The sequence below is a fragment of the Polypterus senegalus genome, chromosome 7 (assembly GCF_016835505.1).
Source record: "Polypterus senegalus isolate Bchr_013 chromosome 7, ASM1683550v1, whole genome shotgun sequence".
Taxonomy (NCBI): domain Eukaryota; kingdom Metazoa; phylum Chordata; class Cladistia; order Polypteriformes; family Polypteridae; genus Polypterus; species Polypterus senegalus.
In genome coordinates this window covers 146,186,326-146,203,844 of record NC_053160.1, presented here as the reverse complement: position 1 = coordinate 146,203,844, position 17,519 = coordinate 146,186,326, and the positions used below count along the sequence as shown (strand labels likewise).

Below are 17,519 nucleotides of genomic sequence, written 5' to 3'. Positions count from 1 at the left end.
AAGGAGCTTTACAAAAAGCCTTCAACAACAAAGTGGTAATCTCGCCATTGACTGTGCGGCGTATTAGTCAAAGTAAGGCTGAATAGGTAAGTATGTTTACCAAATAACTTAGATATTGCTGCAGAATAGAACAGGCACAACAGGTTTTTTCTGGAGATGCAGTGGTTTTCAGGAGGCATGGAATCGATTACAAAAAACTAATTAATTAATTGCATAAATGTAAGTAATTAATCGCAAATAATTGCATCTAACATTAAAATGTGTAATTAATATAATTAATTAATACATAAATCATGAACTAAATGCAAACTGGACCACAAATTTAACGTAGAATCAACACAAAGGAATTAAAGCAAAAATTAATGGCATATTTTTAAATTTACACAATGACCTTAAAACTGAATTTTTAACAAAATACTACTTGAACATGTATAACCTGAATTTGAATATCTTCTGTTTTATCTTGGTAGAGTAATATATATATTGCTCTACTGTCCCCTATTGTATTATTAATATGTAGCCTTAGAATACCTAATCTCACAGACTTACCACTGTATATAAGATATTATTTTATATAACTTATCCCCACCTTCCCTTCTATATCTATAACCTCAGGCAATTAGATGTAGTAAAAAGACAAGCAGGAGTTAAGTTACACATAAAATAATGTATTACTTATAATATTCATAAATAATAACAAAATGCAAAGTACATTTGAATATTGGCAACCATACAACCTGATAAAATGGTGATGTGTAGTTCAGGTGGCACACAGACTTGTAGTTACTTAAAATGTCTGTAGTTAAGGCATCGTTGGTGCTCAGCTTTCAGCCACATGTCTGTTCAATATGGCTGCTGAGCTGTGCTCTTCATTGTGTTGTCTTCATCATCACAGGTTAGCAAGAGAGATGCTTCTTCATCATATGTTGGTTAGAGAGAGAGAATGTGGTTGAGTAAGCAAATTTATAGGTTCTCTCCAATTCCTAGAACCAATAGGACATCATGGTACTTAAAGGCCTCTGAGACAAGCCAATTCCAAACAGCCATATCTCAGACCAATGAGAGAAATAGTACATTTTAACACCTCAACCCCCCAAGACCATAGGTTAAGCTAACCTGGCTTTGTATGGGGAATGAGACAAAGACTTTAGCAGAGAAATACTCATCAAACTGGTTTAAGACACATCCCCCCAAATCCTGTAATAAAATGACAAAGAGACAGTCGTAAAAAATGGGGATGGGGACAAACACAAATACCTCTCACCACTTGGTTTGCCTAAATTATAAATAAAGACATACAAAACATTTATCAAGTTATATGCAAAATCCCACATCACAACACCTTCCTAAAAGGCAAGTTGAAAAGAAGGCAATAAGAAAATGAGGCCAATGTATTAATTGTCTAATTGGCATAGCATATGAGACACAGACATGTCAAATTAAACAACTGACACAGCTGTTGACTTTGAATGCACTGCTGAAGACTGATTTAAATGAAAGAATAAGCATCTCTTAAATGGACGTGCATTAAAACTTGTATTAAAACTACATAAATACTATCCTCAATTGTTCATTACCATCAACAACTTGATAACTATACTCTACACATGTGTTTTTCAACTAGTACGCCATGGAAAAAACAGTGTAGTGCCCCTGGGTCCTGACCTGAGAGAGACACGATCCTCAGGTGGTCGAGACCTGGCTGAAGAGGATAGGACTACCTGGAGAAGCCAACATGGAAGGAGCTCTGTTATCACCATTTTGCAGACATGACACTTAGAGAGCACTTTAGCAGCCAGGAGACATGTCAGGGGGCCTATCTGCTTGAGTGCATATTTGCCAGTGACTCTCGTAGAGCTGAGGGACAGTGGTCACTCAAGTTACTTCAGATCTCAAGTCAGTGGAATGAGTATGAGTGGGCAAAGGGATGAAAGAGCTGGATGTAGCAGTGCTCAGTAAGTGCTCTGTCTGCAAACTTCAATCTCCCAGCTGCTTTTTTTACTGTAATCCCGCTCCTTCAGACAGTTTCATGTCCAAGAGGTTTAATGCTTTTGTGGTAGGTAGAATCGTGGTGTGCCTTGGAATTTTTTGGGTTACAAAAAACGTACCACCACAGAAAAATGAAAAACACTGTTCTACTTACGCATTTGCTCCTAGCATGCTACAAAAAGATCTCTGTCACTGCTATGTTATATAAAAACTGACACTGTGCATTACTTGGATGGTTATGTTGCGTTCTTTACATAAATTAGCGAAGATACTGCAAACTAGAATAATGTGTAGGAATAATCATTACACTTCTGTTTCATAGAATGTTGTGCTTATATTAGGGCAGTCACTCTAAGCTGGCTTGCAGAGTGGCAAGTTAAATACAGAAGTACTAGAGAGTTTTTTTTGGTTTTTGTGCCACTCAAAGATAACTTATATAGCACTTATGTGATATTTCTTTCATTTAATCTTTTTACAGGAACATGAAATGAAAATAAAAAAGAGAGCGTAATTTTTGCCTTCACAGCTTTTCTCTAGAATTGTACCTGGACTGACATAAACCCCCCTCTCCAACCCCTTTCCCCCCACGCCATTGTACCTGTGTCAGTATGTGTAAGTCAAGAAAATGAACATCAGTACTACACATTGACATGTGGCATATCATTGTGAACCGTGTAATGCGAAATGTTAAACCTTTATATGATATATATTGGTAGCTTATATGTGTATGTAATTATTTAGGTATACGCTTAACTAATTTGTATTTTTGTTTCGTAATATTGAAAAAAAAACAATATATACTGTATATATGAAAATGCCACTCTGACCAAAGCACTGCCTGAGGCATTTGCCTCATTGCCCGACCTGGATGTGACAATATTTTTTAACACATTAAACAGGCCACATTAATCACAACAATGGATGCAATAACTTTCCCAGGCCTAATTAAAAGTAATCACTGAACACACCGTAACTTACAATACAATACAGTTTATTTTTGTATAGCCCAAAATCACACAGAAAGTGCCGCAATGGGCTTTAGCAGGCCCTGCCTCTTGACAGCCCCCCAGCTTTGATTCTCTGAGAAGACAAGGAAAAAATCCCAAAAAAACCTTGTGGGGGAAAAATGGAAGAAACCTTGGGAAAGGCAGTTCAAAGAGAGACCCCTTTCCAGGTAGGTTGGGCATGCAGTGGGTGTCAAAAGAAGGGGGTCAATACAATACAATACACAGAACAGAACAAATCCTCAATACAGCATAAAAATAAAAATTTTAGAAGTATGGAGCAGAATTTAACAGTAGATGATATCACATAATAAGATTTGGATATTTTTAGAGTCCTGGAGACCTCAACCATCAAGCTGCCTCCCCCATTTGGCCATTCCACGGCTGAAACAGTGCTGGGCCAGCCAATCCGATGAAAGGACCCCTCTACCCCATGATTCCTGCGATCCTCCATCAGTGATGACTTTACCATAGGCAGGCAAACAACTTGGCAGGTGGGCCGTGGCACCAATTGCCACTTTTGAGTACCGAGAACAGAAACCGAATAAGTGAGGGTTAGTAACAAATTATAACAATCATGTTACTTATGTTTTAGTGCTAATGACTAACAACAGAGATGCAGTCTGTACTGTTAATCAGCAGCTCTAGTCAGGATATGCTAAACTGAAGTAGTGAGTCTTCAGCTGAGATTTAAAGGCTGGGACTGAAGGGGCATCTCTTATGGAAGCAGGAAGACCATTCCACAGTTTAGGGGCCCTGTAACTAAAAGCTCGACCTCCCACTGTAATTTTATTAATCCTTGGAATCATAAGCAGACCAGCATCTTGAGATCTTAATGTGCTCAGGTTTGTAAGTCATGATAAGTTCAGACAAGTAAGTCAGACCTTGGCCATTTAATGCTTTATATGTTAAAAGGAGGATTTTGAAATCTGCCCTAAACTTAACCAGGAGCCAGTGTAAGGATTCAAGAACTTGTACAGAATAGCTAAGGTGGGCTTAAAATAGAGATTGTATATAATAATGTGCACCATTCTGCAGAAAATAAGCAAAAATTGTTTGACTTAATACTAGACATTTTATTTATTTAGTTTTCTTTTCCTTTTTGATTTTATTGGTTTTATTAACATCAAATAACATTCCATACAAATAAATCAAGTTTTACAAAAATAGGTTCGAAACAAATCAACCCCCATCCCTGAGAAAGAGAGCTAGGCTAGCAGAGTAAAACTTTAAGTTAGTAAAAATAAGTAAATTGCTAAATTAATAAATGTGGGAAGAGAATCTGCTTCCTCAATTTAAATGTTTATTCTAAAATGTTATTGATTAGATCCTGCCAGTTTTTAAAAAAAATTTGCATGGATCCTCTTGCAAATTTGATTTTTTCCAATACTAGACATTTTATAAAGACAACTCATGAAATTGAGACATCCACAGCTGAACATTATGTAAATATAGTACTTTGAAAACAGAAACCTGGCTAAATGTTCAAAACGGTAGTGACTGTAATACAAATTGATAGGTGTTGGTTTGAAATGGTAACAAGCTCAAATAAGCAGAGGCATGACCATGGTCTAAGTAAAACTTACAATATAAGGCTGATACATAAATTTGTAATAAGACACACCTTAATGAGGATATTTGTATTCAATTATAATCAGTGATCATACTAATAGTGGTGACATGTTTCATGTTGATTAGCACATGCAAAAAAGAATATCACTGTACTCTGTTCACTCTGACACTATAAACCTATTTCATTTTTGCTCAACAGCACCATCTGCTGGGAGAGGGGAGTGTACTGCCCCACATGCCCTTAATTCAGGGACACCACTGTCCACGAGTAACATGAGTAACTGTCCACAAGTAATGCCAAGCATTTTTAAATAATCGTATATGCTAGTACTTTACTAACAAATTCACTCAATAAGTACCAGTGACATTTGTGTAAAGCACCATATCTCAGGATTTGATCTCTTATCCTTCATCAGAATAAGCTTTATAACTATTCAAAGGCAGAGTGAAGGGGCCAGAGCCAATACTCAAAACACAAGGGAGAAACCGTCCTTGGATGTAATGGTGCTCTTGCTCAAGGCATTCTCACTGACCCCATTCAAACCAAGCTAATTCAAAGAAGGTGTTATTAATCACCTTCACATCTTTGGAAATAATAAAACCATAATTGTGTCTGGATTTATATGAAAGACTGAGGTTGTGAGGCAGCAGTACTAATTACCACCAAGGTTCTGCATAACGAAAAAAGAACTTTTAACACGTAAATAATAAATTAATAACAATAATAATAATAATGTTTTTTTTTTCTTTTCTTCCCCGAGGAACACTATGTGAAACTGAAATTAACGAATGCATTTCAGCTCCTTGTGTCAACGACGGAACATGTGTCGATGGTATTAACGGATACACATGTAATTGTGCAAATGGATATACAGGTAATAAACAGTTTTCGGTTACACAGCTTACTCCAACTGCTTCAAAATTAGTTACTTTTTTCTTGTTGTTTAAGATAAATGGATATCATTTAATATGAACAGATTCTTATTGTAAACGCCTACTCTGTTGATAGTGGGCCATACTTTAAACATGCAAGACCTCTTTTACTTCTGTAATTGTTTGACTTAATTTCTCATTCTTATTATTGGTCTTCCCCCATTTTTAAACTATTTCTCTTTTAAAATGGAGTAGTATTAAAGCCAATAAATTGTCAGAAATATAATATGTACATTTGACCACAGGTTCCCAAACTCACTGTAAGCCAAGCCACCCCAAAATGCTGTACCTTCTTGTCAGGCCCCCCAATATAAATCTATGGCTAATATGCTGTTACCAGTAGCCACACTACATGATTTTAGATAACAGCAAACCAATTAATCAACACAAATGTTTGACTGCAGCAGACTGTTGATGCATGTGTGATCAAATGTGCTATGATATCATTAGGCGAGGGCTTCTCAACCTTTTTTTTTAACTTTACTAAATGCAGGAATTGAAAACATTTTTAAGTTAAAACCATTTTTTTTGGTCTTGAACTGTTGAGAAGCAAACTCTTATTAGGCACAACTAAATGTCTTTATGCCACCTTCACTGCTCTATCCCTAGTGTTGTATTTGACGATTTTACCAAGTGATGAATTATATAGTGTGAACATTGCCCCGGACACAGACAGGCAGACACGTTCATGTCACCCACAAACACACGTTTATTTTTCATTTTTCTCTACAGTTCTGCTCACCAATCCCCAATACCCCTCAGTCCAGACCGCCTCCTGCCTCCTCCAGACCTTGTCACTCTTCCACCCGACTCCTGTCATCGACTGGAGGGAGGTGGCCCCTTTAAATAAGAACCCGGATGTGCTCCAGGTGTGTTTCCGGCAATCTCCCAAAGCCACGCCCCAGTGTGGCGGAAGTGTCGGCTGTCTCTCCATAAGCACTCTGGGTGTCACTATTTTTTCTTCCCCCAGGACTTCCTGGTGTGGCGGAAGTGCTGAGGTCTAGGGTCTTCCAGGTATTGGGGCCCCCCTGGCAGTAACCCCAGGTCCCTAGAGGGTTGAGCTTCCAAGCTCTTAACCCAGGGCCTCCAGGGCGGTCGCTCCCTCAAGGTCTGGAGGAAGCACCAGCCCTCCTCCTGTCTTCTCAGGCAACCTGGCTGGGTACCACCTCCATCCAGTTGTGACAATAGATAGATAGATAGATAGATAGTGTGGACTGGAACCTGGACACAGGCAGACGGACAACATAGTTCCACCACACACTGTTTATTTACACAAATTATGTGCACTCACAACCCCATTGCCTCCAGCACCGATTCCCCCAATGTCCAGGCCACACGCTTCCAGTCACTGTGCCTCTCTTTCGACCGCCTCCTGTCCTCTCCTGAGCTCTGTCCTCTTCCTCCCGACATCCACTCCTGACTGGAGGGAGGCGGCCCTTTAAATGGGAACCCGGATGGGCTCCAGCTGCTTCCCGGCAATCAGTCCTAGCCACACCCCAGTGTGGCGGAAGTGTCGGCTGCGCACCCGGAAGCCGTCCGGGTGTCTCCTGTCTTCTGCTCCAGGGTTCCTCAGGCACCGGGGCACCGCCTGGCGGTTGCCACAGGTCCCTACAGGGCTGGGCTTCCAAGCCCTGTACCCGAGGCCCCCAACATAACTAGGACGGACGCCCCCTCACGGTCTGGAGTAGGCACAAGCCCTCTTCTGGTCCTCCTGGGCGTCCGGCCGGGGACCACAATAGATAGATACTTTATTAGTCCCAAGGGGAAATTCACATACTCCAGCAGCAGCATACATAAAGAACAATATTAAATACTGTATATCTGTGTTCTGAGTCCCGATCTGCATTATTTGACAGTAAACTATGTAACATTCTATGATCTGCCCCGTGGCGGATGTTTGCTGACTGGTAGACCAAACACATGCGTTACCTGGTAGGTAACCACCCATACAATCAGAATGGGACTCAGAACACAGATGCTATGAATGTAATTACTCCGATCTACAGGCTGTCATATAAACGAACTACATGCCGTGGAGCAGCGTAAAGGGACTTCATCTCTGATGCTGACGTCCAAGGTTTAACCACCCATACAATTAGATCGGGACTCAGAACACTAATGCTAAGAATATATATATATATATATATGTATATACTATATATATATATATATACAGTATATATATATATATATATATATATAGTGTTATAGTTATATAGTTATATTTAAATCAGCTGTTTTTTATGTGAGAAGTGGAGTGTCTTAAGCGTAAATACAACATCATTAAAACATGGATTCACTTGCATTAAATAATAAGCAAAAAGAATCGGTGCATTACAGTAAAAACATTTTTTTCACCATTTAAAAGAAATAATCGAAACTGCAGGCTTTGTTGATTTGGCAAAATAATACCTTTAATTTATTTCATAGTGGATGGGATTCTTTCAGAGTATTCTGTTGTGTTTCTTTTGATTGTTATATATAAATCTAAATAAGTTATATAGTACACAAAATGATTACAACACATTAAAGGCCAACAATGATTCTCTCTGGCACTGCTGCTGTCTTTTCCATTTCAGATTCTTACTATCCCTGTAAACTAACAGCTATTCACGTCTTAAAGGGCATGGGCTTACAGATTCATAGCATGGGGTTATTTTATTTTATCTATTAAAAAGATTTTAAGCTTTATTCTCCTACTGTTTCTAATGCAAGACAGTTAAATATTTTGGAGACAAATATATAATTATTATAATCACTTTCTGTTTTTTTCAAAGGTATCCATTGTGAGCTGGAACTTAATGAGTGTCATTCCAACCCTTGTTTAAACAATGGGGTCTGTGAAGACCTGCCTGGGACCTTTAAGTGCACATGTCCGACTGGCTTATCTGGAGTCAAATGTGAGATAAATATCAATGAATGTGACAGCCAGCCATGCTTAAATGGAGGAGTGTGTTCTGATGGCATCAACAGCTTTAGGTAAATGGATTAAGACCTAAGGTGAACTTTGTGGTTACTTTGAAGTTGTATTGTTTTGATTTTAAAAAATCATATTGTTTTAGCATCCCACCAAAACTGAATTGGATTAAAGTTTACGAATGTTATTTGAATATTAGGACAGTTTTCAGCCCAACAAGCTTGACAATCCTGTTCAAATAATTCTACAAAGTAACATCAAGTGAAGTTTTTTAAGTCATGTCACATAAGAAACAGACAGACACAGATTCAAGGATTAAGGTACAAATTGTGTAGGCATGTTTATTAATGTTTTTAAACAAAAATGAAGTAAAAAAACAACAGCCATTGCCATGCATTCTCTCCTAATGTAGCAAACAGAAGGACACTCAAAACCAAGTGTTTCTCCTTTACCTGCTTGTGTCATTCTGGTGCAGGAGCTTCTTATAGAGATCCCTTCAGGGTAGGGGCTGAGTGTGTGAGATGGTTACAGACTTGTCTGTGCGTTTTCCTGGTTTGGCGTCTTAGAGCTGCGGGGAAAGATAAGTTGGTAAGCAACAGCTCCCCCTCTTGCTCTGGGGTGGAGTTGCTTACCTTGAACGAGCCTTGAGAGTTACCCCTACGTACACATGAGTAACAGTCCCCAAAGTATTACCATATATCACACTACTTGCTAACTTATGCTATATGTTTATGGTTCTCTCTATAAAGAAAAATTTTAGAATGTTTGTGAAAACTCTACTCCATTCCATCTGTGTCCCCATATACTTTTGAAGAACTCATTTTGAAATAACAGCTGGGATCCACAGTACTAATTCCTGCCATAATTTTAAAATACTCAACTCTTAATCTTCATTTGCTTAAACTGGAAAGGATCAACTCCTTGAATGTGTCCTCATCGCTCATATCCCTCTGTCCTGGAATCGGTCTATTCGTTCTTCTCTGGACGTCATCTTGAGATAGATACTTTATTAATCCCAAGGGGTAATTCACATACTCCAGCAGCAGCATACTGATAAAGAACAATATTAAGTTAAAGAGTGATAACAATGAAGGTATAACAGACAGACAATTTTGTATAATATTAACGTTTACCCCCCGGGTGGAACTGAAGAGTCACATAGTGTGGGGGAGGAACGACCTCCTCAGTCTGTCAGTGGAGTAGGACGGTGACAGCACTCTGTCGCTGAAGCTGCTCCTCTGTCTGGAGATGATACTGTTCTGTGGATGCAGTGGACTCTCCATGATTGACAGGAGCCTGCTCAGCGCCCGGATGTGCTGCTCTGTCTATTTTTGTAATAAGCAGACCAAAACAACACAAAGTGGTCAAGTTGTGTTATACAGAGTAACTATAAATTCCTTTAACTTATACTCTGTGCAATTTACATGGGTCATACTTAATTAAATGTAGCCAAAAAGTGTTGGTTAGTGGCATGGTGGTTCACAGCTCCACAGTCATTTTCTACCCATATTTCAAAGATAGTTTTTCTTGCAGTGGAATGGCTTCCTGCTTAGAGCTGATATCCCCCTTGTGCCCTATACTTCCAGGACAGGCACTCAAATCAGCAAACAAAGCCATGTTGTTTCACTCACCTCCCTGCTTTAAGGAAACCAAACTTTATCAAGAGCAGGGTAGGACATTTATATTAGGTCATGCCATCATTTACAGAGTGATGGTCAGAAGAACTTCAGGGGCCTGGAACTAATAAAGTGTCATTACCCTCTGCTAGTTCTAAGGTACACTGCACCATGTTTATTGTAATTCAGTGCCACACATCATCAGCTGTTCCCTGCCTTCCTGCCTAATATATCAGCCAAAAAGGGAAATAGTATTTTCTCCCTATGTTTTCTGTTACCAATCTTGAGGGCAATGGAACCAGTCTTAGTGTAATCTCTATTCTTAATTTCCCATTTGCTTCATATTTCTTGGAGAATTTACTGTAAATAAAATAACAGTTGTCCCATATTAGATCTTTTTGGCCATATTGTATAGAGTTTTTAAGGAAATGTGACAATCCAGGTTGGCTTCAAGTTGCCTGGAAGCTCTCAAACCCATAACATAATATCACCAAGGATGAGCCAGGAAAATGAGGACACACCGTGTCAGTAAGAGGCAGTGAAAGTACATTAGTACTTTTAATTTTGAAAACAAAGTGCTTCAACAAATCAATATTCAAAGTGCAGTGCTCCAAATAAAGTCTCCTGTAAATAAATACCCTTCATAAAACCAAGTCTTTTTCTATGAGTTACAACCAGCAGTAACTAATCCATAATAAAGCCATGCAGTTATCCGACACTTTCTGCACTCTACATCTCTCTTAGCAAACCCAATGCGTCTCTCTTCCTTGTCTGCCTAGCTCACAACAGTGGTCTTGCAGCGGGAGGCGATGTCAGCAGCGGGGTCCACGTCGAGCTCTTGACCCGACTGCCTCGGTCAGTTTCTGCAGGAAAGCTCCAAGCTGGCTTGTCCTCCTACTTCCACTATGCTTCTCTCAGCATCTTCGAAATCCTTCAAGGACACCATCATCATACCCCACTGCTGTTTGAAAATTCAGCAGGGGACGATCCACCCCTAGAGCACCAATTGTTTGTTTCTGTGTGGGGCTACCAACCGCTCTACCTCTTCTCCCTCTCACTGACCCAGGCTCTTGATACTGCCCTCTCTTTCATGGTGTTATCCCTTTGTTTTGTCTCAATTACAACCCATGGGATGTCAACGAGACAATTGTAACTAACCGCACTCTCATATATAAATGCAAGTAGCCCCAGTCACCCCATCAGACATCACTGGGCCACACAACCAAGCACACCCAAAGAGTTTGAGTTGAACAGTTTGTTAATTTATTTATTTAAAAAAATTAAGTGCCTACCTCATCACAAGAAGCCAGCCTCACTTGTGTGCCTCCATTTCACTTCACATTTCACCATACAGTATTTGTGTAGGGCAATCTTAACCCATGCCTCTCTTCTTGGGATCCAAAGCCACCTTTTGGACCTCTGATCTTGTCCACAGTGTGGGTAACCCCATGACACAAAATCTCGCATCTCTGATTATTTAAATTAAACTATAGCGTTTGGCAGGTCGTTACTATGTGAATAAATAAAGAATAACTTAACATCACAAACATAATCTATTTATAGCTTAATTGGAAATCAACAATTGTTCTTTGGTTTCTAAAATTAATCTAGAAGAAGCCTATAAGATTACTGTTCTCAAAAAGTTTTTTAATGTCTCATAGGTGTCAGTGTAAAGCTGGATACACAGGACTGCTCTGCGAGACGGACATTGATGAATGTGAAGCCAATCAGTGCCTTAACCAAGCTACATGTGTGGATGGCTTGAATTCATTCACATGTAAATGTCCACCTGGATTTAATGGAACAAGGTGTGAAACAGGTGAGTATTTAGTCGAATAAAAAATGTAAAAATTAATAATGCATCTTAAACTACTGTAGTTACAAGAATAATTGTTACAGTCAAGAAAATTTTACAGTATTTCATGTGTTATGTGACAATTGACGATATAATGTGTACTGCTTTACAACACTGTCAGGGCCGAGTTGTACCTTCAATTACATACAAATATCTTGACCTGCTATAGAAAGTTGTAGTAACTAATAGAATTTTAATATATACAAACTCCACAACACAGTTGTCCCAGCCTAGATCTAAAGTGATCTCTCACTTCCAGTTTAACAGCCATTTTCTGGGTTCACCCTTGTTGACCTGTTACAAGCCAAATTTTGGCAAAACTTTAGCACAAGTTTTTACAGCTTTCTGTGATGTCAACCTTTTTTAGTTAAATTTAACAACACCCAAGAGGAATGGTGACCTTCTTCTAATCTCGGGACACAGGGTTTTTTGAAGTGATATCTTCAAGTGTCCTCAAGGATTTCAAATTCATTTGATCAGAATTATATTTTTGAAAAATTAGAAACTTCCTAAGGAAGAAAACAAAAGAATGTGCATTAGTTACAGCTCTACCTGTTAGCTTTCTTAGTTAGCCTCATAACTTTGATTTAGAAAAAGTAGCTTTTTTAGAAGAGAGAATTATCAATGCATTAGTTTAAATAGAGCAGGTAATACTAGGATATGCGAATAAAATATAAAAAAAAAAACAGTCTATATTAATATGCCAGTTATTTTGAGTATGGTATTACTATGTATGTTGTGTTTAACTTAAATATGCTTTCAAAAGTTATGAATCTTTACAGTACAGAGGATAATAAGTCTTTCCATTCAGTGGCAGACATCATTTGGCAAATATTTAGTAACATTACTTATGTAATTTGATATGCAGTATAACAATATATATTTCAGTTCGTAGGATGCTCAGATGTTCTTATTTAAAATAAAATGAACAATTACATTGACATATGTTGGCGTCTTTTTTGAAGAAAGCAATTTCAATTAAGCTGTTTTTGATTGCATTCATACATTTTGCCGATTCTGAAATGCCATTAAAACAATTTCTTGCATATACACTTCACAATGTGCATTAAGAAGTGCCCTTTAAGTTGATGAGAAAGCAGTTTTCACATGCATTTGCAGAAGCAAAGTTAGCCTAACATTACTGGGTACTGACAAGTTAGGTTAGATAAAAAATCAGAACTAGAAAATGAGAGAAGAAAGACAAAATTATAAATGGGGTTAGATGTAGAAGTTACTGAAGCTTATTAAAATGCTGTATATTGACTCAGATGTAAATTGAAGGCAAATGGGAGTAAGGATCAGTTTCAAAAGAATTGTTGGGACGCCAGCTGAGTCATCCCATTTAATTCAACAAATAAACTGAAAACAAAACAAGCACATGATGGCATTAAACAACAGAAATACGGGCTATAACCTTCTCTTGGTTTGTAAATGCTGCTCAGCTGAGCAACTCGGGATTTGAGAAGCTCCATTTTCTGGCCTGGGCTGGCTTGAACTAAAGTGAGACGCCTATTTCCAGGGATGCCTGGCTCTGTAGGCCTTAGCCCAGTAGGACTGGAGTCAGTTGCCCTCACTGGGTGTCTTCTTGGAGCTGTGGAGGCAGAAGCAGGTGATAATGTTACCAGCAGCACCTTCTCTCATCTCAGAGTGGTATTACATATCTCTAATGAGCATGGCTGGGGATCCTCTGAACTGCATCCATGACAAAATAAAACATTGCTAAGGACACAAACATGCAACAGTGAACAGCACTCTTGGTTATTTGGCTCAAGTTTGTCAGGAAGAATGATTATAGTTTTCATTTTATCTCATCAACAAAAGCATGGGGGAGAAAAACAGAAAGTGACAAATCCAAAGGGAAAATTGCACTCAGTGACAACTGCGCTCAATAATGTTGAAACATTTAAAGTGAGGTAAACCCCCCTTGGTAGCAAGGAGCATTTAAGATAATGTAATACTGTAGAAGTAGTATTGTCACATGTGTGGAGTACAGTACAGTGAAATTCTTACTTGCATGCCCAACCAACATGTAACATGTCACCACTCTTTGGTGCCAAGATAAATAAGAATAGATTAAAATATAGAAATTAATTTTTATTAGACAAAAACCCCCTTGGTAATAATAAACATTTACAGTATGGTAAATCCCCTAAAGTAATGATGTCTCCAATACACACACAGTTCACAAAGAAATATAACTTCAGCTATGATATATAATTGTGATTTTATCACCAAAAAGATAAAAAAAAAATAATAATAAATGTAGTAATTAAATAAATAAATAAATAAAGCAAATGATCCAAAGTGAAACACTATACACAAAAGGATAGAAGGTACAAAATCAAGTAATCCGTAGCAATTTGTACAGGCACCCATCCATATGTCAGTTTTAACTGTTGCTGTAGCCATTAAGTTTATCATACCTTCCTCATGAGACACACAAATGGAAAATAATAATAGTTTAGCATGCAGGCAAACATTTTTGTCATGTCCAGTATATAATAAATTCCAGCATTTTTCTTCACTAGGTACATCACTTGGAAGACAGTTTTGCATCCATTCTGGAAAACGTGAATTGTGATTACCTTGCAAGAAAGGCGAGGTGATCCCTTGAAAGTGAACACATTTGTCACTGTGTGTATTTTTCCTGAGTGATTTTATCCTGTGTACTCTAATTGTACCACCTTTCACTTTTTTCAGACAATTACTGTACAGTATATCAGAGGTATTTTGACTTACCTAATAAATTACATATGAAGTTGTTTGATGATTCTAAACTGATTGTACATTTCAGGGTTGGTGTGCATATGAATATAAATAAATAAATATATGAATGATATATTAATTCATACACATACTGATCTTTTTCATATTCCGTATGTGATTCCTGCAGAAATGTCGTCTAATTTTGACCTGGAATTTGCAGTTTCTGGTATTTACACCTATGTTATTTTGGAGAATGTTATGCCTCTTCTCTCTGCAATAACGTGCACATTCTGGATGAAATCCTCTGATGGCATCAACTATGGCACTCCTATTTCGTATGCAGTTGAAGGAAGTGACAATGCATTTTTACTGATTGACTACAATGGGTAAGAGTTTTTTGGAAACTTATAATTGCATAAAAAACTATTTTGTTTTAATATTGAAGCATTTAGTATTCTTGACTATTAATTATGACATTGGTTTAATATACAAGAATATGACAAGAGTGAAATATTCATTTACACTGACATTTAATACTGTATTCTAATAGTAAGCAATTTTTGACAACATGCTATAATCAAAGATGTGTCTGTGGATCTGTGAGGCAGTGCAACCCAATGTGACTTCTTAAAAATTTGGGCGGAGTGGTGGCTCTGAGGCTAAAGATCTGCGCTGGTATCCCAGAGGTTGCCGGTTTGAATCCCCATCACTGCCAAAAGAAATCCTACTCTGCTGGGCCCTTGAGCAAGGCCCTTAACCTTCAATTGCTCCAGGGGTGCTGTATAATGGCTGACGTTGCGCTCTGACCCCAAGGGGTATGCGTAAACTAATGAATTCCTAATATGAGAAATTGTATAAGGTGAAATAAAGAACAAAAAAATAGATACCCTTCACATTGTCTTTTACAGAATAGCAAAAACTGCAGTATTCAGAATTATGTAATAAGTCACATGAAGATGAAAGTTATTTTCCATAACTGTAAAAAACGCTAGATAACCCTAGTTAAACTACTGCAAAAGTCATCTGCTACTAATTTACTCTTATGTAACAAGATCTTAACAAAGGCTAACCCTAATAAAACATCAGTAGATGGGTTATTCATCACTGCGCAGTATGGCATACTGACATTATAATAAGATTACTTATTAATATGAAGGATTCACAGGTCTTATAGCAAATTTGTAATATCAAGAGAAAGGTATCTCAGCTAAGCCACCTCAGGCCCCTCCAAAGTGAAGTTTTGTTAGTAGATCACATTGCAGAGATGAATAAACACTTCACTGAAGCTTTTTAAGTGTTATGAAGACCCAAAAAGCGTTTGTTGAGGTCTTGCTATATAATAGTAAATGAGTAATAGATGCTAAAATTTTACTTAAGGCTAAAAGTTTGCAAACTTCTGATCAGCCCATATTGTACCAATATAACCTACATACACTAAAGCTGTTATTCTAATTTATACCCTATTCAAAATATTCCCAAGCATGTGTATTGTGCAAAGGGTATTTTAAAGCAGAATTTGATACACCCATAAGTTTGATGTAAATGACTATTTCTTTCATTTTGATGTCTGTTTATGGTGCACCAACATACTTGGTCTGAAGACCTGGCACAATCTTATCCAAACTATTGAATGCTCTTATGTTTACTAAACAATCAGCGTCTACTGCTAGGTGAACTCATGTTACAAAAATGGTATGTAATTTCAATACAAAATGTTTCATTAAAAAAATAATCATTTACAACAGCATGAAAATATTTGATCTTCTGATAGGCAAAGGCTAGAAGTCACAAATTTTAGTCCTGAAGTTAAGCAGTGCCTTCTAAGTTTACACCACAATCAATTTGCTAATTAAAGGATGAATGCCCTTTTAACAGTTAAAAGTTTAACATTTTTCACATTTACCACATTTTGCACTTCCTAATTAGATTCAAAACACACCCTTAACATATGTTTAATTTTCCACAAAGCTTTGAGACAACCAGGGACATGCACTGAAGGGTGGTTGAAGCGGCTCATGCTCCTTGCCCATCTTTTCCCTTTTTGGCCCAGTTGCCCTTTTCTCACATTAAGACTGGTTTCAAGCACACTTGTGAGAATCGTCCTCATTGTAAGAAACAGAGAAGACGTGGTCATAATCATTGTACCTTGTTAAAATAAATAGGCTACTGTTTAGAAACCCTTATGAAAAAGGTATAGTTTATGATAACTACTGCTATTAAATCAACAAAAATATATAGTAAATATCTGCTGGTCATGTTGTTTGTATGACGTGGATGGTACAGTAGTAGTAATGTCTGCACACAAGTGCCACATATTTACTTTGCTTGTAACATCAGCATTTCTAGTATGCTTGTTATGATGATTAACTGCTACACACTTTATTCACATAATAAATATAATTATTCTGTGGAGAATGACAAAAGTGTAAACAGATGTGTCGTGTTGCTTCTAATAGTAATACATCTCCCTTTTTTAAAGTTGGGTATTGTACATCAATGGAAAAGAAAGAATTACTGACTGCCCGTCAGTGAATGATGGAAAGTGGCATCACATTGGTGTCACGTGGAATAACACTGATGGAGACTGGAAAGTGTACATTGATGGGAAAATGTCAGATGGAGGAAAAGGATTGGCTGTTGATTCTATTATTCCAGGTACCATGGTATTTTATTTGTGCTTAATTTACATAATTTTTATCATAAAATGTTCAAAAAGAACAAAGACCACACAACACTTTTACCCCCATCCTACTCGTGTTTGGAGTTTGCACTGCACATACAAAAAATCCATAATAAACATTAATGCACATTCTGTCGTGCTTGGTTGTGGCACATGTAGGACATTTCTTGCAAAAATAGTCAATTCTGCCAAAAGCAAGAAGCATTTGTGATTTGTGGTATTTCATACTGCTAAGGCACTAAAATGT

At 37.7% G+C, this 17,519-nt stretch overlaps 1 protein-coding gene across 3 annotated transcripts in view; it reads left to right on the top strand.

Annotated features, from left to right (window-relative positions):
* Positions 1–17,519, top strand: part of svep1 (sushi, von Willebrand factor type A, EGF and pentraxin domain containing 1) — a 348,473-nt gene that overhangs the window by 207,196 nt on the left and 123,758 nt on the right. For all 3 annotated transcript variants that reach the window (XM_039759390.1, XM_039759389.1, XM_039759388.1), the window contains exons 23-27: positions 5,327–5,440; positions 8,276–8,477; positions 11,693–11,850; positions 14,780–14,978; positions 17,072–17,247. In XM_039759390.1, the coding sequence (XP_039615324.1) occupies positions 5,327–5,440; positions 8,276–8,477; positions 11,693–11,850; positions 14,780–14,978; positions 17,072–17,247 (849 nt within the window). The remainder of the gene's footprint in view (positions 1–5,326; positions 5,441–8,275; positions 8,478–11,692; positions 11,851–14,779; positions 14,979–17,071; positions 17,248–17,519) is intronic.